General features: G+C 47.1%; 1 protein-coding gene across 1 annotated transcript in view; it reads left to right on the top strand.

Annotated features, from left to right (window-relative positions):
• The first annotated feature begins 4,674 nt into the window (after window positions 1–4,674).
• LOC144146497 (uncharacterized) overlaps window positions 4,675–22,183 on the top strand; it is a 78,749-nt gene continuing 61,240 nt past the window's right edge. Inside the window, exon 1 of the mRNA XM_077678442.1 lies at window positions 4,675–5,049. Within this exon, the coding sequence (XP_077534568.1) occupies window positions 4,675–5,049 (375 nt within the window). The remainder of the gene's footprint in view (window positions 5,050–22,183) is intronic.

Genomic DNA, 22,183 nt, shown 5'->3' with positions numbered 1-22,183 from the left:
GTTTCGTTATGGACAAAAGAGGGTGCGTTGGTATGTCTTTATATTTTTTCCGGTGAACACGGGGGTTAGATTTAAAACTCCTTATCAGTTGCCATCGCAAAGTGTGAAATCGTGTATATAATTGCCGAAGTTTGACGAATTAGGAACTTGTTGTAAGCAGAGCTTCAGCGCCGTACATGGTCTTTAGCAACATTTGAAAAAAAAAATGCTTTAGAAAAATGCTTAGCAGATTTGGAAAAAGAGGCTTTTTAATGTCTTGGCACGATGGGGCCAGATATTCTATTAGTTACGGTAGTCGTGCACAGCGGCCGAGATATCCAAACAGGTAGTCTAGTTTTTTTAAACAACGCCGGAAGCGTGACTTTTTTCTTTGAGTGATGTATTTGGTGAAAGAAACTGTATATGAAGGCAGAAGGTTTGTCAGAATAGCTTTAAGCGTCCATTGTTTTGATTTATTCAGACATTAAAGCGAGTGTCCTTGTTTTCTGCTATTGTATTTTTTACCCTGCCGCTATTCACAGACCAGAAATGGGAGAACTAGGCGTTATAGAGCAGCATATTTTAGCTTAGGTACTTTCGGACCCCCTGTTCTAAGTACTGGATGTGTTAGGAAAAGAGTTGCAGGGTCTCTTTAAGGAACTTAGGCTATCTTGGTCTATGCGTGGGATGAGAGTCCACGTGGGGATTTTTATCTGAAAGCACTGCACAGGTACAGTACATCTTCAATGTGAATGGAAGCTGTATACGATTGGAAAACTTCGTGTATGTACCGCAGATGTCACGAAATGCGTTGGCTTCCTCAGGGATGCCGTACTTTTTTGAGACTGCCCTAAAAGTGCTTTTAAAGTTTTCTCAAATGATCAAAGAGTATGCAAACAGCGTCCAGTGTGCCATTGCTTGAATTGGGGCTGTTTTATCTACAGTTGAGTGGCCACCGTTCCGCGTGCTTGTACATTTTAATAGATCAAAGAGTATTCAGAAGTTCATCCATCAAGGACATGCTTCAAGTGGTTAAAGGAAAGAGTTGCTGATCATTTAGAGGCTTTAAAATCTTGAAGACTTGAGCCTGTTGTTTGTGTTTTGACAAGAGACATTTCCAGCATGAAGTTTAATCGTATACACGTTCAATGTTGCCGGGCACGAAGAAGTGTACATATTTTGCATGAACGGGAGATATCAAGAAAGAAGACAGAACAAACAACACTCTGTATGTGTGCTTAGTTTGTTGTGAAAAGGTTTTATTTTATTGTTGAAATAAATAAAATATATTTGTTATTTTCTTTGCGTCCATTCACTGCCTTGTGCACTTATCAGAGGCAGGAGTGCTTCTCAACGTCGCTGAATTTTAATTGCGAACACACAATTAACTGGGTAGGTTGGAAATTGGCGTTGGGGCCAAGATATCGTGCACAAAATGGCGTACGCATGGTACACACAAGTTTCCACACAAAAATGGTGACTGATTTCTCAAGAAAGCGCCTAAGAACAAAGTAAAGCGATTGACGTGAAAAGAAAACGGGTAAATTTGGTTCCGTGAGTTGGGCGCTGAGCCTCCGGAATGCCAAAAGCGCACGCTGCTCTAACGCCGCAGTGGATCCTTTACTCTAACTGCCTAAAGGTTGAGCCAGTGAATACGTCCTAGGGAACCCTAGGGAAACACTATGACATATATCACTAGGGCGATTAAAAATTACGGGAAAACGGAATTCTTACGGGGTATTACGCACCCAGAAGTAACCAGGCAGATAAGTTTTCCAAGAACAAAAGAATCAAACGATTTGTCAGAATGGAAACGTTTGACCAAGTTTTGGTGCTTCTGTCTTAATGAAAGCGCGATATACGCAATCATTTGTTTTCTGTATACTCCGTATATACGGATTTCAAACGGACCATGATTTGGCATTTCTGGAGGTTGTAAACAGATAAAACTAGTGTCAGAATTTCTAAATTTAACACCGTGCTCTATTACCGTGTTCGTGTTCCGGCGTTAATTGTTCCCCCAAAGGTAAATATTCCATATTACCATAATTCCGTACATACCGAACGTTTCAGGAGGGTGTTCTGGCTTTTACTCCAAAAAAGTTGTGATACGGATACCTACTGACCATTCATGAGTAATCAGAGCGTGCTAATTGTAAGAGTTTTACGCAAGCAACTAATAAAGTACGCTTCCACGAAATGCCAATATTGCTTGGGGTGCCGCAGTCACGCTACCATGCGGCGTCAACTGAAACCTCAAATCGTTCGGCGCTGTCCCAACAGATGGCGCTACCGCAGAGCAAACCCGGGAAAATTGAATTCAGATAAATGAACTAGTACAACAAGAATGACCTGTGGCTTGAGGGAGGAAAAGAGGGAGAGCGTTCTACATATGACATGATAACGAGAGGACATCCTCCGCAATGAGACACTAATCCTTCCGTATTCACTGCATCATAACCAGTGCTTAGGTGGCCTAGTAATTGCTTGTTAAACAAAGCTAGTACCAATTTATTTGCTCTTATTTACTTTGCGTGGTTTTGGAGCGTCGCTTGGTTGAATTCTTGTAATTATTTACCTCTCCTTCTCTGTTACCTGTTCCTTCTTTCTTTCTTTCTTTCTTTCTTTCTTTCTTTCTTTCTTTCTTTCTTTCTTTCTTTCTCTCTTTCTTTCTTTCTCTTTCTTTCTTTTTATCTTTGTCTTCGCCTTTCTTTCGTTATTTCTTTCCCTTTTCGTTTGCCTTTGTGTAGTTCCCGCTGAGTGGATCATTTTTTCCAAGTGTCGTTACTTAGATGGGTCCTAAACCCTAGGATGTCCGATAATCCTAATAAAGGCTTTGCTTTTCCGAGTTTTCTTCACAACTCCAATTACATTCGATATTTCAATATTGCAGCTTAAGAGATGGTTTACTCCGTTCCAGATTTATAGCAGCAGTACAGACGGCAACTTTTGGCGATTAATCACTGAAACTTCCTGAAGATTTTCATAACGTTCACTCATTAAACGATGAGCTTAAGTTAAGGCTCCGTGCATGCACAATGTCTACCAGATTTTTCAAAGCAGTGATGAACGCCCAGAACTGCCGGGTATGGCCGCTGAATCGCCTATTTCCTGATAATGGTCCAGTTAGGAGCAGTACTTCCGTAATCAAAATGTTCGGCACTGTTTCTACTTTTAGAATTCCTACGAGTATTGTAGTACCGTTATTATGTTAAATCTGGTACACGATATAATGCATTCTTTTAATTAGCGCGACATACCTTACCAACAAAAACTTGAGATTTGCTTTACGGAGTGTTTGTGCAGTATTTGTGCTTACTCTTAATTTTTAACTGGTAGTACATAACCGTCGATTAGTTGCCTGTTATCTGTTCCTAATTTCGCTGGATAGGGCTCCTGTAGCGGTGCTGTTTACTAAACTAGCGATGTTTATTCCACACAAATACTGTAGTGTTACTATAGTAGCACGAGAACATGGTGTCATGTTAACGTGGGTCATGTGCGATAAGCAACCTTTTGGTGCAATGATTTTTAAATGCATTTGAACGAGGCACATATTCTGTGGTTCTTACAAGGTGAAATGCTTCCCTTTTATCTTAAGAAAAATGCACGTGGGCGTGTGTTCATGCTAAGTTGGAAAAACTTAAGAGAGGTCATAACGTTCCTGAAAATAATTTTCTCAATCCTACTTCGATGTTTCCGAAACTCGAAAATAGATGCACTCACGCGAAAACACTTCGTAAGGAAGTGTCACTTCATTTCCTGTCAACGTATAAATGAGTGTATAAACAAACGCTACCCCCTCCCCCCCGTCTCGCATCATCCAAAAATGGCTTTTTACAGCTTACCCCCCCTCAATTATCCGGTTTTTAAAATAAGGTTTTGTTCTCTCTCTCTCTCTCTCTCTTACAGCTTACCAGCGTCCCCACTTGGTTCGTTTTGTCAGTCTTTGCTTCTGTTAAATGTGCTGCACTTTACCTTCTATTGTGAGGATTTTCATAACGGCTGCTAAAACTTAATGTGTAGCATACTCCTCCTCATGATTCCCCCCCAAAAAAGCACCTTATCTAGACCCTCACTTTCTTCATCAGTAAGGCAACTAAGCCGTTGCGAGTGGTCTGGCAAGAGCGGAGTGAGGAGGCGGCTACACCGAAGTGCTCGGCTGCTGAGTCCTCACTGCGAGTTTCGAGAAGTCTTCACCGCACCGGAACTGATTGCACCAATAAACCTCCCTTCGTGTACTGACTCCTTTCCCCTTCCTTCTATCGTCGTCGCCGTTTTCAGGGAATCTGAGAATTGGCTTAGCCATTGAATGCAAACAATCACATTTTCCGCTATTGTCTTCGGGAACGCTGGGAAAAGCAGCAGCAGTGGTGGCGCTCAGATGTTCGATAGTCAAAAGTTGTTAGTACTACAGTCAGCTTTGATTTTGTCGCCAGACCGGAAACAATACCCCAAGTGTCGTCATCAACTTCGTCTACTTAAGTTATCAGAAAATAACACTTTTTGGTGGACAGAAGAATTTTCACCACATAAAAATATTAAATATTTGACACAGCCAAAATATTATCAAAATATTTAAAATATGTAAAAGACTCAAAATGTTACCAATTGGTCAAGTTGATATGCAACTAGGGCAGGAACATCCTCGCCCGGCTGGGACTCGATGGGCGAAGTGTACCTAGCGAGGCGGTTATGCTACGAGAGACGGAGCATGCGCTCCCGTCGAGGACCCTGCAGAGACTGAGGGTAACGCCTCTACCTCGCAACGTCAACCCCAACTACAACCCGGAAAGACGTGCGGCAAGAGCGAGAACCCTTACGGACACGTACGCTAGCGACACCGGCGCGCTCTTCGTGGACGCGGCACGGTACGCCGGATCAAGAGACAAGTTCGTGGCGGTGGCGGTAAAGGCCACCACCGGGGAAATCTACAGTGCGTGCAGCGTGCGAGTGCGATCGGCGCAGCAAGCTGAGGAAGCGGCAATAGCGCTCGCCCTTACGGACCAGAGGTGTTCCACGGTGTTGAGCGACTCCCGCTCTGCCATCAGGAGCTACGCCCGCAACCGTGTGTGCAAAAGTGCTGCGAAAATCTGTGAAGTGCAGTGCAGTGACTCCAATGCAGCGGACACTGTGCCGGCCACCTACCTTCGGTGGTTCCCGGCGCACACCCCCGCGACCAGTGGCCCGCACCCCAACCGCAACGAGACGGCGGACGCCGCCGCGCGTGCTCTCACCCACCGCGCGGAGGCGGCCGGAGGGACGGGCCCGCTGAACGCCTCCGAGGAACCGCACGAAGGCCGGACCGGGGGGCGTGTGAGTGGCGGTGTGGTGCGTGCAGCGAGTGCGAGTGTTTGGTGTAGCGAAATGTCGGGCCCCAGTGAGGTGAGCGAGGACGAAGAGGAGGCGGACCCGCTGCTGGGATACGCCGAGATGTTGGACTGGTACCGTGCCGGTCGCCAGACCATGCCACCGCCTCATCCAAGACTCACGCGAGAGCAGGCAGTGCGGTTTAGGCAGCTGCAAACCAACTCTGTGCTCACGCCGGCGCTGGCGCGCTACGTGTGCCCGGAGGTGTTTGACAGTGAGCAGTGCAGTGTGTGTGGAAGTGCAACAGCGACTCTTACCCACATTCTCTGGGACTGCACTACGGACCTGTGTCCACCCGGGTCACACCCGGGGGGCTTACCGACGGACGTGGTGTGGGCTATGCAGTCAAGAGACTATGAAGTGCAGTTGCAGGTAGTCCAGCGGGTCGAGGCGGCTCTCGCCCGGCAATCCCGAGGGCGGGCTGATGCCGCGCGGGACCGAGGGATGCGAGCCCTGGGGACCGCCGGCGGTCCGGCCGGCCCGAGTGGAGGTCGGGGGGACACCGCGCCTTGACGACATGCCTAGAATAGTCGGGCTGTGGGCGATCCTGCGTGGTCCGCCTGCAGCCTCCGTAGGATTTTTGATCCAATAAAGTCGATTTCTCTCTCTCTCTCTCTCTAGGTTGCATGGGCAAATGGTTCACAATTCGCAAAGCAATTGGCTTGCACTTTGTTCTGCTTATCTTCGCCACCAAAAAGTTAGCCCCATGATCGTTGCGAATGTCTCAACGATACCATCCACGCCAATACGATCCAATTCCTTCCAAGCAAGTTACGCGTTTATCCCTCAGCTTACACTGCATCCCAACAACAGTGGCGTCCGAAGTCACGCGAGACGCACAGCTGCTGCCTCCCTCTTTGCATTTAGCGCACATCCTGTTTCCGTAGCGAGTAGATGTTGTGCTCGTGTGGTTCAAAGCCGACTAGGGAAACTAATGATTTTTAAATACGGTTGTCTTTGCTGGGCTATGTGAACACAAAACGTTTGGTCTGTGTATCTGCACTTCTTGATTAAACCACCCCGCAAAAAAAGAAAGCAATTGAAAGAATACCTGAACACGAAGTAAATATAGGCAAGACCGTTAGAAGCTACGACATCATCTGCCATGGCTCGTACCAAGAAACCTTATTTAGCGCAAAGGAAATCTTAGGCGCACTTGAGACAGTCATGGACAGCCTAAACTTAAGCAAAATAACATCACACTACATATACTGGTAGCGCGGCCCAACGGCGAGAGTGAACAGCTGCGACGAGATTAAACCTGTTGCAGAATGACCTTCGCTGCTCGTTCCATTGTTTCTTTTTGCCTCTCTCTACCTTTGACATGTTTAACCACCCGTCTCCTTCACTGGAACCGCACAACCGCCAAGAAACTGCTGTTAATGCAGCTTGAAAATGTTTCACGGTCTCACTTTCCTCGCATAGCAGTCAGCTTTTATCTGGACTTCAAGTGAAAACTGCGCAGCGTTATTGTTTGTAATAATGTGATGGCGCACAGCAGCCGTCGGGGAAAAAAGCGCTGACGATTACGATACTACCTAATGCTAAATTTATGGGCAGTGCCAACTGTCATCTTCTCGGTCACGGAGCATTTCTGTTCCGTCTCAGGAAGTGATCATGTGATCAGCGAACGAGCGGGAGCGCGCTCTACTCTGCCGTCATCTCACAGCGCGTCGCCACCGCTGGGTACGTTGTTGCAAATCGTGTTTAAACCTCCCGCGCAAATGTCACGTGGTTCGGATTGGCCGTGGGCGGAGGTGAAGCGCGTGGAAAAAGTGTGAGGGGGAGGCAGTGAGAGAGATGACGCTCTAGCAGCCCGTGCCACCCTCCCCCTCGCACTTTCGCCAGCGTGCCTCTCCATTTTCCTTCTGCCGTCAGTGCCTCGTTCACTCCCTCGGTTACGCGGGTATCGACGCCGCCCCTGCCAAACCACGGCACCTGGCGCCAAAGTGCTGCGCACGATGAAGAGTTCTGCCAGGGCCTCACGGATGACTCAACGCTCCTACAGTCAGATAACTGTTTATTCTTCGTTCCAAAGAGCATACGGGGCGAGCACCTCGAGTGGCCGCATGTCTAAAGAGAGAGAGAGAGAGAGTCAGCCGCACTTAACTGCACCGAAAGGCACATAGGTGCATAAACAATGTGCACCACGACACAAATGGAATCCGCCGATAACGCATAACTAATCCCCGAATTCGTAAAGAAGCTAAATGCAAGCGAAAAAGCAGTTAGATAACAAAATTTCAACATAAAAAGCGCAATGCAATCAAGGTTACCAAAAACCACAGTGGCACGGCATGTTCAGTGCGTGCGCGCTCAGTGTGCTCAGGATATGTACTGCGGCTGCCCCTGATGCATATTTGTCCCTAGCGCATTGCGCTTTAAGTAAATTTGGGCCGAAATATTTGCACAAGACAGCGAGTCCTGAGGCGTGAGCAATCTTCTCCAGGAATTCAGACTAAGCCTGAAAATCTCAAAGCCATTCAAAGAAGATGTGCCAAATGACAAAAATATTCAGTGCCCTTCCACTGTGTGAAGAACAATTATCGGAGAAGCTGTTGTGCGTACGTCTTAGCGACTAATTTTGATATTTTTTTTCGGATAGTTCCCGTAAAACAACAGTTACAGCCGTTTTCTGCAAACATACTCCCATCGTAGATGGCCATGCTTTACTGTGCAACACGCGATGTGGAAAAGCCAGCTTGTGAAGACCACGTTTATCCGCCTCGAGCGCGGCTTGTAGGGGCGCCACTGAAATCCCCCTAGTGGCCCGTTTCGAAAGAAGGCGCGGGAGTCTCCGTCCCGCTCCCCGCTGTCGCCGCTGCTTTTGCGGCATGTTCAAGACTGAGATTTAGCGTTTGCGGGCGTTGGAAATCCATGTTTATGTGGAGCAGTCACTCTGTTCGCAAATGGGGTATGTTTACAAGATGGAAATGTCTCTGACGCGATCTTAGTGTGGAGAATTCGGCCTGTATAAGCGCCAGCTGTGTCACAGGCCAGCGTCGCGGAACCGGCGTATGCATGGAGCTGATTGTAATTAGACTGCCCTGAATTTACCAGCAGTGTCTCCGTAACCACCGGTTCCTCAGATGTTCATGCTACGGGTATACACTACGATGTAAATCAGTTTTGTGTGCTTACATATTCAGAGGAACCCTCATACCTGACCGCACGCCAGTTACTTTTGCCAATAATAAACACCAGATATTGACCACCACCATTTACAAGCCAGTGTGTGTTAATTTCGGAAATATTCAACGTAAGTACGACGGTAATGCAGGATTGTACTCGGGGATCATCACACGACAAAGAGTCGTCTTGTCGTGAGGTGAGCACCCGCAAACATTCATCTGCTACATATATCCTCTGCGAGCAGCGCGCTGACGGGCTTAGAATATAATGGGCGTCCGCGACTAAACGTTTCTTCAAAATATCGTCACATGGCCCAGGGAGCCTGCAGAATAAAGGAGAAACTGAACTCAGTGGGCCTTATCACATACCTCACTCTTCCAAGGACACCTTTCATCGCTTGTGAACTGCCTACACTGCATACTTCCAGAAATTCGTTCGCCGAACGATCAGCTGTTCGTTGAAGTCGAAAAACAAAACGACAGTGAACGAGAGATTTGTGTGTGTGATTACTAAAACGTTCATTTCTTGATTCCTCTCCGCATTTGTACACAGCGTCCCCCTCCCCTACCCACACCTATGTCTCGCGAAATAGCAGTGAATTTCGCGTATAGTAGTTGGTCTGGTGAGCCCTACCTGGCTTAAGTTTAGACGAACGTCTTTATCATGTCAGAAGCTGCACTGTCTTTTTTTTTTCATTTCCGTTAGAGCAATTATGTTTCTTCCGCACTTGCACAGCATGTATTTTTCCATGGTTTCATAATAGATTGCCTTGGCTATTGCTATAAGGCGTATGTGGGCACATATTTAACGACGTGCAGGCTTGGAATATACTTAACATTTTCGCATGGTTCATATTCTTATGAAAGGCATAAGTTATTGTCCGGGATTGGCTAATCACATCCCCGAAACATATTTTTCTGCGACGTATATATTCTAAACGAAGCCGCAGTCGTTGTCCACGTTGAAAAATGAAGCCAACCTCTCACTCTGCAAGTATCAGGTCTAAACGAGGCGACAGTAGAATTCCCTTGTGCGTGACGTATTTGAAGGTGAGAGGGGTGATATGCTGCTAACGTCGCCGGCGCTCGGAAGAGCGGCGACGATGCGCGCAGAACCGCGTACCCGGGTAGCTCTTGCAGGCGATCGCGTGCTCTACGAAGACGCAGCTGCTTTTTAAGTGACCTAAACGTACTCTTTGCTTATAGTCGTCACCATAAGATTTTTTTTCGGGAGCGGAAAGGCGAAAAGAAGCGATAAAGCACCAGAACACTGCACGAACCCGTATCAGCCACGCAGCGCACATCCCGTCAACGCCGGGGAGAAGCGGCGGCAGGCGGCGCAGCGATCGCGAAGCTCGAGGTGTATAATCCGATCCCCTTAAATTAGGCTTCACCTCAACGCACGAATGTTTTGCTGGGAAGAGTGAGTGAAAAACTTTATTAGACGAGAGGCCATGGGGCCCTGGGGGGAGCAAGGATGAGGGGAGAAGGGGAAGGTCGCAACTCGCACAATGAACACAGTTGCAGTCTTGGCGTCCTAATCACAAAATGAACACAGAAAAGTCAGTCAGTGGCACTAAAATGCACAGCTCACACTTAAATGTACAGTTCACACTGTACACAATGCGGTTCACACTGAAAACAGTGCACGCTGCAGTCAGTTCACATTCTAGGTAGAACGGGGAAGTCTACCAGGCCGTTACACTAATTTGTAGAGTCCGTTTTCAAGGGCGTACTCGGTGATTGCTTCTAGTGTGGTGGGATCGTCGCGGACCCGGCTAACATGTTCCTGTTCAGTCGCGGGGGCGGGACCTAGAGTTAAAAGCTTGTGGCGATTACGGTCGAATAATGGACAAATCCAAATTAAGTGATAAAGATTTGGTTTGCCTTCACGACTACAGTGGGGGCATCGGCGCAATTCGGATCCTGCTGGAGCTGTCCATTTATAAATAATGTGGGGGGTGTACGCTGCATTCGCATACACTTTATTGGCGAATACTTCCCCCGGACGCGAGAAGCGCTTGAGAGGGGCAAGGATGCCAACAGGAGTTTCTGCCTGTAAGCGCTTGCAGCTTTCCTTTATGAGGTGACGAAGCTGGAGTTGCCAGTCTGCCTGGAGAGGGGGGACGGGCGTGGCGGGCACCGCGGGAGGTGATTGTAGCCTCTCCCTGGCAGCGTCGTGTGCCATACGGTTGCCTTCTGCGCCTGTAGTGTGTCCTGGAGTCCAAAAAATTCGAACTTTGAAGCCTTCAATTTGTAGGTCTCTTATCAAGGTGAGGATGTTTGTTGCCGTATTGTTCGGTGAAAACGGACGATTTAACTCTCGGACAGCAACATAGGAATCCATGATGATGCGAAATTTCTTCGTGGATAGATGGCCGGAATGGTTATAAATTTGCTGCGCGGCTCCCAGAATTCCTAGAAGTTCTACCTCTTCTACGAGGCCGTATGTGTTAGAAATGTGCCTGGATCCATTCAATTGCTGTCTATGGCCAGGATCCAGCAGATTATCTGTGGCAGCAGACCGATGCGGACAATAATCGCACGTGAGCGTAACGCCCCCTCTTGGCGCCCACTAAACGCCCAGGGATCCTAAAATTGTGTCACACCTTCAGCGTGTGTAAAAAAAAATCACAAGAAACAAGGAAAAATCCTAGGGCTGTTGATATAAGACGGCTTATATTGCACCTAAGAAATGTCTTCCCACTAAGTCGGGACGACGGCGGCCTATTGCCTGGACATCTGCGGATTTGCTGGGAAGACATTTCTTAGGTGCAATATAAGCCGTCTTATATCAACAGCCCTAGGATTTTTCCTTGTTTCTTGTGATTTTTTTTCCACACGCTGAAGGTGTGACACAATTTTAGGATCCCGGGGCGTTTAGTGGGCGCCAAAAGGTGGCGCTACGCTCACGTGCGATTATTGTCTGCATCGGTCTGCTGCCACCGATAATCTGCTGGATCCTGGCCATAGACAACTTCGCTGTAGAAAAAAAACAAGACAAAATATTGTCACGAAGCCAGGGACGACGCAGTTGTTTTGGAAAAGAAACAAGTTTATTGGAGCGAACTTGTGCTCCCCTAACAACTCAAAAGAATACAGAGGCGGCGAAACAGCGGTAAACAAAGTGACGTGCGTCGGCGAACGTCCCAGAATCGAATACCCCGGCGTCTGCTCTGCCGGCTTTTTATCTTTCGGCGCGCGTGGTTCTCGAACCGTCGATTCGCATCGAGAACATTGTAGATCCAAGAAGATTATTCCGGGCTGTTCACGTTAGATAGTAATGTTCTCCCTATCAGAACAGATAACACATGCGGCACAGAAAGAAAGAATGGAACACGCGCTTCCCTTGGCACAGAGATAATACAGACCGGCGCAGCCGGGCGGTAAAAGCAAAACACAAATAAACAAACCCAATGCACGGTTCGCGCCATTGCCTGGATACAAGGATGGAGAAACAGCAGAGCTGCAGGCCCATCTCTCTTCGTCGGAGACCCGGTTGTTGCACCTCAAATGATTTTTCGAACTTACCGCGAAAGTACTCCATGACTAGCAGGCCCAGATCGTTTTGCCCGCAGCCTTTCACATCTCTCCAAAAGTGGGCCGCGTTAGCACGCGCTAGAACCCACGGCAACCGGATTTGCGAACTCAGCGTCTGTAGCGCGACCTCGGAATCTGTGTTGCCCACTTCAGGCGCGAATGCACGTGATCTGGCGAGTAGAAGAGCACGGGAGAGTTCACGCCACGAACTCTTGGCAGAGTGTTCTCGAAGGTATACAGAGCTGGCCGACGCTGGGCTCTCCTCCCGAGGAGCACGCTTACATGCGCTGGGGATTTTATCTTGGTATTTCTTCCTGTTTATGCGTGCGCGGGGTGGGGAGAGTGGCTTCTGGCTTCGTACAAGTACCTTGGTGTGCTTCTTACAGCCGATCTTTCATGGGTCCCACATATCACGTCTTTATGCGCCAAATCATCACGTTCGTTGGGTAATCTACGTCGCAACTTGCGAAATTCCCCTACTAACATTCGGAAACTTGCCTTTCAAACATTCATCCTGCCACAATTGGAATTCGCCTCGTCAATTTGGTCTTCTCACAAGAATTACGTAACAAATATGATATAAATGATACAGAATAGAGCAGCCCGGTTCATATCACGTAACTGCAATATCAACTCCAGCATATCACAAACAAAACTAGACCTGCAACTGCCGCTATCAGATAGCCGCCGTGATATTGCTGCTTTGTGCCTTTTCCACAAATTTATTTTCACCCATGAACGAACGCGGCTACTACTTCAAATACCTCATTCTTTTGCATGCAAATTGCATAATCAGTCCAGTTTCATGTGGAGATACGGCAAAATCATTGCATTTAAATCATCCTCACTGCCTCGTGTCATTCGCCTTTGGAATGATCTACCTGATAACATTGCCACCATATCTAACCCCGAAACATTTCGCCGTCAGCTACTCATGTTTTACACAATTTAATGGTGTTCGCGAATTTTTGTGTAACGCCTATTATCAGGATTTGTGTCTATGTTGTGTTTTTTTTCTCACAAACTGCATGCTTTTTCGCTCTATCAACGGCCACAAGGGTTCATGTACGTTCAAAAAATGATCACTTTGTACTTTGAACTTTGTATATTTGTTTATATTTTGTTATTACGGCGTTCCAGTCTTAAATTTATGCTTTGTTCTGTTATTGCGTTTTCAAATGCCCCCCTTACTCCATGCCCTCCAATGAGGCCTGTAAGGTTGCAATCGATCGATAAATAAATAAATAAATAAATAAATAAATAAATAAATAAATAAATAAATAAATAAATAAATAAATAAATAAATCGGTACAACTGAAGTATACGGGCGGCGTGCTGCGGTAAGGGCCGGAGTCGTTCCCCGTCAGAAACTACCGTGGCGGGAGAAAAAAGTGTATCGTCGCCCCGTGTTGATACCTGTGTTCGGAATTCTTTGTCACCGCAGTTTTAGTTCTCGTCCCATTCACACAGTGCAATGGCTCATATCCCTTAGTTCTGGGTTTTTCTTAAAACAGATCTATTTTATCACATGCACGGGCAATCTACTTGTAACCCACTTGTGAATTATGAATGGAGTTTCGGGTGGTTTGGTTCCGTTAAGGTTCGATCGCTCAGTCCTTTTGTTTTTGAACTTCCAAGGTTTTGTCATTTTACGTCGGTTCTGGCTACTTTTTATTGAATATTTTTGGACATTAGCGTGATTTTGTTCGTGCTGTGAGGGTTTTCGTTATAATTTTTTTGTGAGTTATTTAGTTCTCTTCTTTTTAGGTCGGTTTCCACTTTGCGGTTGCAAGCTCACCAATAGCGGTAGTACACTTCAAAATAGGTAGGCACAATGGGTAGGCACTTCTGGTGCAATGCAGAACGTTAGTTAAACGTGTCGATATGCCGCGCGCCACCCCTAAACCGACCTAAAGGATACAGAACAACCCTTAGTTGCGAAAGTAAATGCCAGAATTGAGCTAAGAGTGCATTTTACTGTAAAGAAATACGCGGAAGATTGAAAAAATGTTGGCCTTATTGGGGTTGGATTCCTGGGCAATCGCTTGAAAGCGCACTGTTGTACCCCTAGGCTACTAACGCCTTTCGTCCTCACCATTAGTTACTGGGGCCGAACAACATAGTTGTTTTAGCTGTTGCACAAAAGAAAAGGAGTAGAGAGAGAGAGAGAGAGAGAAAGAGAAATAGAAAAATCGTAATGAAGACCAGCGAGGTTAACCGAGCCGTCGTGCTGGCTTGCTACGCTAGATGATAGAAGAAAAAAAAAGACAGCAAAAAACAAAACAAAAAAAAACAACCTATAAAAATGAAAAGATGTCACTTGGTGCGACCAAAATTTTTAGACACAAAACTCTGTCCAGTGCTGTGCTCCGAAGAAACTCGACGAGAGTGGTGCTCCAAGCGAACAAGTCGATAGCGCTGAGAAGCGTCGGGCTTGTATCTGGGAACACAATGTCTGCGGTGAGGTAAATATGTCTTTCTTTGTTCGCATTTGGGGTTGTTTAGCCCAATTTATGTTTGCTTTGAATGTAGTTTATTTCCCTTAGGGTGCCTTTTAGCTATTTTAGGTAGAGTTCTGCTAGCGAACGCGCCCCTGTAAGGCCTGCCTCTACGGGATATGGATTGCTTGGCAAGTGACATGGTTGCTCTAGATAAGCGTGTTGGTTGCATTTGTATAAGCGTTCACAGATAAAACAATTCGGCGGTCGGTCTTCCCGAAATAAGCGTATTAACACGACCGCATTTCTTATCAGCTGGGTTGCACTTATACAAACTGTTCTCCTCACTGTTCACACGGATGTCGCATTTCCTAGGGCTGGAAAGAGCCACTAACAAGTTTGAACTTGGGGTAGTTGGTTCTGTTGCCACAATCTGTAAAAAAAAAAAGAAAGAAAACATGAAGACGAGGTCGAAGCTCGCGTTTCTTTAACATTCGTTTCCGTCTTTGGGTTGCTTTTCGTCGTAATGTGACGGCTAGGTGCTAAAAATTATTTGTTGCAGGGTAGAATACTTAGTAAAAATGATAAAAAAAATACAGGGAATAAATCACATCAGCCACAAACGGACGAGAAGTGAAATACCGTACAGCAAATCGGAGGCCTTGCCTGCACTTGTCAAGCATGTAAGAAGAAAATTTATCATTGGTATGGGGCAAGCTACTGATGCCAACCAAATAAGCCACGGGGAAAGAATGTTTAACAAAACTTATTGTGGGGCTAGTTGGTTTATGATCCTTAAATATGCTTAGCGCAAAAACCAAAGACGGTACACAAGAAAGGAGACAGTACAAGCGCTAACTTTCAACTGAACTCTAAGCGCCGCCGGAGGCGGTGAATATAGAAGCAACTGGAGCATGCGCAAGAATGTTATTGCGCGCTTCAATGGGAAGAAAGGCCGGCGGGGTGCGAATGAGAGGAGGGAGAGGGTCAGTCTGTGGTGAGGTCGTCTTGAAAACGCATCATTTTTAAATCATATGGACCACGGTAAAATTTTAGGTCCGGAGTACCTTAGGACCGCACAATGTCCGTCCGCGTTAGTGCGCATAGCATTTACAATCGAAAAAAATCACACAGGCACCGGCAGGATTCGAGCCTGTGTCTGGTGGACAAGACAGAGTTAGGGTCAGTCGCCTTACCTATTGGGCTGCGACCGTTTTTTTTTATTATTATTACCGGCTTGGTACAGTGAACAAAAACAAAACAATGACACATGCATCCACAAAACATAATGGTAAAAAAACCCTTCAAACAATGACACATGTCTCCACACAACATAATGATAAAACCCCTCCCGCTGCTACGGGTGGCGCGTGTTAAAAGCGTTTCAGGTTAACTAGTTCATCCAATATGTTAGCCCAGTCAGGTTGGGCTGCGACCGTGAGTTAGCACCCGAGCGTCAAACGGCTTACTCCCTCACCTAGAGCACTGCACGGGCCTGATTTTAAGGCCCGAACCCGGCCCAAGCCCGCTTCGCGAAGCCCGAGCCCGACCCGGGCCCGTAACACCTAGCCCGAGCCCGGTCCGGGCCCGGGAATTCATAAGTGAGCCTGGCCCGAGCCCGGCCCGGGCCCGCCATCTCAAGCCCAGGCCCGGCCCGGCCCGGTGATTTATTTTTTGGCCTAGAGAAGGCCCGCGCGTGTGTGACCAGGCCCGGGCTTTGACGCTGAAGAAAGTTTGTTTGTTATATTCCGGGCCATCAGACGGAGCATCTAGTCTGTACAAGCACGTCATGAACTGAACGCAAAAAATAAGGGTTTAAAAGTGCACGTAGTTTAGCTTGGACAGTCTGCAGTTCACGCCACATCGGCGTAATAATAGCCCGTATTCTAAGACGAGAGACACCACCACCTATGATTACCAGACTCTTGGCAACTTCATGTGGTTGTCTCAGCCACAAGTTGGTATTGCTGAAAATTTTTTATCCGCATTTGAATCAACGAGTATCTACGCGTGTTGAAATACTTCACCTGCTGTGGTCGTGAAGCGGTGGTGTTTCTCAGGCACGCGAGTTTGATTCCCGGCCACGGCAGCCGCATTTTAAATGGTGCGACATCTAAAACCCACATGTACAAACATAGACATAGGTGCACAGCTCCAGGATGTCTGAATTAATTCCTTCCCCTCTTGGGCATTCCTTGTAATCGTATCTTTGGTATGTTATACACCAAAATATAAAATCTTGATGCAGTACAAGAAATGTAATTAAAATTGCAGTATAGTGGCCATCAGACCTAGCAAAACATATTTTTTAAAACAATGAGTACAACTAACAGCAAGAAGCGCGCAAAAATAAACCAAGAATATTCATTTTGATGCTCTTTTCTACACTTCACGTCGGACCTATTAACGGCCGTGCCTATGAAGTCAAGCCCGAGCCAGGCCCGGGCTCGCGTCGAGCCCGAGCCCAGCCCGGGCCCACGGCATTGAGCCCGGGCCCGGCCCGGGCCCGCCGAAAATCGACTTCGGGTGGCCCGGCCCGGCCCGCGGGCCGGGTCGGGCTTGGGTATTCGGGCCGGCCCGGGCCCGTGCAGTGCTCTACCCTCGCCTGTAACGGCGCCGAGTACCTTTGGACCTCCCAATGTCTGCCCGTGTCCATCCGTGCGCACACCACCATCAAGCGGAATTAGATTTAAGCCGTGAGTTGCAGTTTCATTTAGGGAATAATCAAGGTGCGACTCACGGCTCAAATCGAATGACGGTCGGGGTGCAAATCAGATGTCACTCGGGGTGCAACTTGGATGTCATTTCGAGTCCCCGTACTCCGCACCCTCGCTATCATCCAGGGAGTGGAGATGCTGCCATTTTTCCTACTCTTTTCGCCTCTTTTCGTGGCATAAACGAAAATGACACAGGTGGTGTCGTGTAACAGGGATGTGGGGTCATTGTAAGTTGTGACATCATGGCAGGGAAAAAATAATGTCCGGAAGCGAAAAGATTTGGGGCAATGCCAATGAAGTAGAGAGATCGGCCATGTCATGGTGGAAAAGCTAGAGATAAAAGAAATCAACGGTTTCTTCTCTGAACACAACGGCGATGGAAGCTTCTACGTTCTGCAATCTGCGAACGAATGAATGAATTAAACCACGTTTATTCCATATTATAATGTGCCGAGGGCACTGCGGTGGAAAGGACCACGGTGTTATAGAAGAGGGAAAGGGTTGGGCTGCCTCCGTTTTTTTAACGGACGCATTGGAGGCACCAAGTGGGGGCTGCTTGAATCTTGTGGCTGTCGAGGAGCCGATCACCAACCGGTCATCGGAGGAGTGCTCGACAGCCACAAGACAAAACAGGAGGAGTGCTCGCCAGAGCTCGGTGGCTCGATCCGGAGGCTTGGGATCCGGACAGGCCCATGTCCGGAGAGAAGAAGGCCAGGGTCCCCGCTTTATGGTGGCTGGAATGTAGAGGGGGCACTCCCAACACAGGTGGTCGAGATCAGCGCGGCACTTGCACGTGGAGCAGGTACCAGTTACAGGCGGTGGTGTGTCACCTCTGCGGAAACGGTTCAGCAAAAAAGGAGTGAGGAGTGTGCCTGTCTCAATTCTTCGAAGCAGGACAGACTCTCGCCGTGTGAATATCTTCGAGGGGAGCGGTGGTATCAAGAGTGGATTGCCAACTGCTGTGAGGTAGGCCGCACGTTGTTTTGTCAAATACTTGTCTGCCATCGGATCTGCTAGCTCGCGTAGGGTAGCTAGGAGAGGAAAAAGAGTATCGGAGGCTCTGGCTAGCGCAGTGTAAAGGTGAGCGCGCGCTAATCTATGAGCCGTCTCGTTTCCGGGGATACCACAATGCGCGGCGACCCAGAGGATGGTAACATCGTGACCGCGTTCACTGAGTAGGCACGCCTGGTGTCGGATCTTCTGCAGCACATGATCTGTGTAAAGAACATTAGCGCATGCTCGATGGGCAGCCTGAGAATCAGTGTACACACGATGGTGAACGGGGTCAGTTTCAGATGAAGTTTCGAGGGCCCACTCCAAATAATCTGAAATGGCCATTAACTCTGCGCAGGTGCTGTACATCGCCTCTGTTGATACATGATGGCGTCGGTTCGGGCACCCATTTGTCTGGTCGTACCACGCAGTGTCATGGCAAGTGTTGCTGGTACCACCTACCGGAAGTGCAGCGTCCGTGTATACGATGCGTTCAGTCAAGGGGAGGGAGCTCGTAGCCTTAGCATGCCTCTTGGCATACACTCTTAGTCAATTCCTGGTTATACGACCCGCATGCAGGCGGGCCGCCGCGTCAATTTAAAGCCGCTTATAAAGTGGCGGTTCAGACGGCCTCGAGCGCAAGTGGCCCGCCAAACACGCGGCCCACCGAACACGCGGCCCGGCGTTTAAGCGGCCCTCGCGAGGGCCGCCTAACCAGAGGGCCACCTAAACCCCGGGCCGTGTGTTCGGCGGGCCGCTGGCCGTAATTTTTCTACGCGGCCCGTTATGCTAATCTATTCCCACTTACGAAGCGGCCCCCAAATCATACGGCCCCTCAAATAAGCGGCCGTGTTGCTTTTCACCAAAAAAAAAAAGAAAAGAAAGCCACTCGGCCAGAATTGATTTTACCCGTTTTTTTTTCGCTCGCATTGACAGGCCAACGCCAGCACCCCGTGACGAATGCTCTAACACATGTTACATCATGCGAGACATGTAAGCACATAGACGTAACCCTACGGGGAATCGAACCTGGGTCTACTACAACGCATCAAGAGGCGGATATCATAATCACTACGCCACACCCCACGGGCTGCTGGGGAGTGCAAAAATAGGCTTATAAGTATTCTGCATGCTCTTGCGCGTAAAGCAGGAGTCTTAAATAACACATTCGGTGGCGAGTGGCGTTCTTTAGACCACCGTTTTTGAATCGCTCTACCATAGAAGCATAATACTACGGGTTGCGGGAATTTAAGCACTCTGGTACGAGCGGAAATCTTTTGTCATGCTGTGTGCCTGTTCCAACAGTATGATGCGCCGTGCGGGGATTTATTCCATCGATGCAAACGGAATCGATAACAGGTATTCTGCCTGGTTACCAGAAGTATTCTTGGCCATTGGTGGAAAGTGCCCCCTATGACAATGCTTGCAAATAACTAGCACGTAAGGCGCACTGTCGTACTGAAAATAAGAGCTGTCGCGTCCCGAGTGGCAAGTGTACCAAGCATGAAATGGTGTACTGAATTTTTTCTGTTCGCCGTAGCTCTTCTGATGGTGCGGTTACATGCCTTGACCTTTGTTTTTGTAATAGGGGGGCGGTAATAAATTACGCATCTGGTAATGTAACGAACCAATATTAAATCACTCACTCTACCTAACATTGTGTCGCGACGCCTGCAGGATTGCTGCGTTGACGCCCAGGTAAAGATCCGGCGGAAGGCCAGATACTGCGTTTTCTTTTATGGATCGCCAGCACACAAAGAATATCTTAGCATTTTCTCGCGCAGACCGGACAAGCACTCGGCCGTGTAACTTGTAACGTCCTGCATTTCCAGAAAAAATGCAGGTTTCGCGCATGTTCTACCTTTAATCGTTATAACATCGTAAATGAAGACCATTGGTCAAACGAAATTTTGAGAAACCAAAAATTAAGAAACATAAAAAAATGATGGAAAATGGCGAACCGTAACACCCTGCATTTCCACAATAATTCAGATTTAGCGGAAATTCCGTTTTGAATCGTTATCATAGCGTAGATGGAGATAATTAGTCGAACAGAATGTTGAAAAACTAAATAACAAGGAAAGTATAAAAACTACGGAAAATGCTGAGCTTTGTAACGCCCTTCATTTACAAGAAATGCTGATTTGGCGCAAGTAACACCTGTGATTGTTATAATAGGGTAAATGGAGATAATTGGACGGACAGGACTTGGAAAAACCAAGAAAATTGGCTCTAAAAGACTCACGCTCAAGAGGAGCGGCATGAGAATGCTGCGCATTAGTAGACATTTCTCTGAGTTTATGCGATTTTTTGAAGTGGCCTCGTTTCATTCGCGCTTCCATTATTAGCCAGTTATTACTGTACGCGGAAGAGCAAGGTCGCGGTTCAGCATTTTCACCTGGGCATGAACGCACCCTTGTGCATGGAAAGTTTAGATCATATAAAATAATGCCACAAATAAATGGGTTGCAATGGCTGCAATTACCCTAAAACATTTTTAATTTGTGCCCTTCTGGAACATCTTCATGATCTCAGTTCTCGTGCAATGAGGTTTTACCTTTATAATCTCACAGTGTTTTGCCACCTGATTTATCAGGCCTCAATGGACATACCACGAAATAAAAAAAAACTCCCTATATTCATAATGCCATGATACAATCAAAGCTGTAAAGAAAGTATCTGTATACCTTAAACCTATCCGGATCTTGAAGTGATAGTCTACTCATACAAGCTTGGGACACGAACAGAGAACTGAGTTGGGCATGTAAATTTTAGGTATTTTGTCATTCTCGAATTCATGAGCATGCACAAGTGTGAGATGAAAATTACATTAATGGCACCATGTCCAAGGAACGATGTTTTCTTTTTATTTGATATCCAAAATACAAATGTGAACACAAAAGACTTATACTTAAATAACAAATACAAATATTAGCAGATTGCCCTTATGGAACACAAATTAATTTTTTTTTGTGGAAGAGCAAATAACGACCTGTCAAGATAAAATTATTGTTTTCATTTATGGAATTTTCAGCAGCTTGCTGCTTACAAAACAGGGAGAAAACTCGTCTTTTTTGCAGGCTACTGCTAGTATAACGCCCGACGTTTGGCCTAAAGCTGGCGGGTATCTCATGTACTTAATGTAATATACTTCCAAACAAAGAAAAAGTACATTCTTCGGGCTTCAATTATGGTCCAGGTACACCACTTCCGATGATTAGATGGCCTTTGTAGAACCGCCACAAGCAATCTTTGGCCCGAGAGCTGCTGTTTCTGGAATTTCGTCGCACTGGAATGGAAACAGCGTTGTAAACATTTAAAAAACTTTGAGTCACGGGTAGCAATCTGTTGTGTTGGCACTGCGTGAAGAAAAGAAACGGCAGGTGAATAAGTGGCAAGGTACAAAAGAGTGGCGTTATTTATTGGCGGTAAAACAGTATAGCCTGAAGGGGCGCAGCAGAAGTATCCCCAACGCGTTAGCAGATATGTGAAAATATCATAAATCAGGTAAGTGCATCGCTGTAGTTCAGGCAGTTATTTCTTTCTTACTTTCTTGTAGATTCAAACGCTCTACAAGAGGACGTTTTCTTCATATACATAGGAAGGCCGAGCGCTTTTTCAGTGAAAAGGCGTGCGAGAAAACGTTGCCATAATTTAATTTGACGGAGACACGTCAATTGCACGTCGAAAAGAAACTCTGTTCACTGTTACATGCGGAGGGTAATGTGCCCTAGTTTCTTTTTATGAAACAATTTCCACCAATAGTACGGCGCAAAACATTTTCTTAAAGATGGAACAAGATTGCTAGCAATATCTTTTGCTAAAGCATAGGTAAACTGCGCGCACCGAGCAACAGCCAGCGCATCTGTAACAACATTAGAGGCCACCGCTTCGAGCGACTTCCACGCCGGCGACGCGCCGCGTTTGCGCTGCCAATGCTATCATGTTTCAGCAAACCGCGAGTTTCTTCTAGACAGACGACAGCTGTGGTGAAGACAACAAGATGGGGCTAGTG

The sequence above is a fragment of the Haemaphysalis longicornis genome, unplaced genomic scaffold (assembly GCF_048455015.1).
Source record: "Haemaphysalis longicornis isolate Haplotype H1 unplaced genomic scaffold, Haemaphysalis longicornis Haplotype H1 scaffold_7, whole genome shotgun sequence".
Classification (NCBI taxonomy): domain Eukaryota; kingdom Metazoa; phylum Arthropoda; class Arachnida; order Ixodida; family Ixodidae; genus Haemaphysalis; species Haemaphysalis longicornis.
Note: the sequence above shows the minus strand (reverse complement) of the source record. Positions and strands in the feature narration are given on the sequence as shown.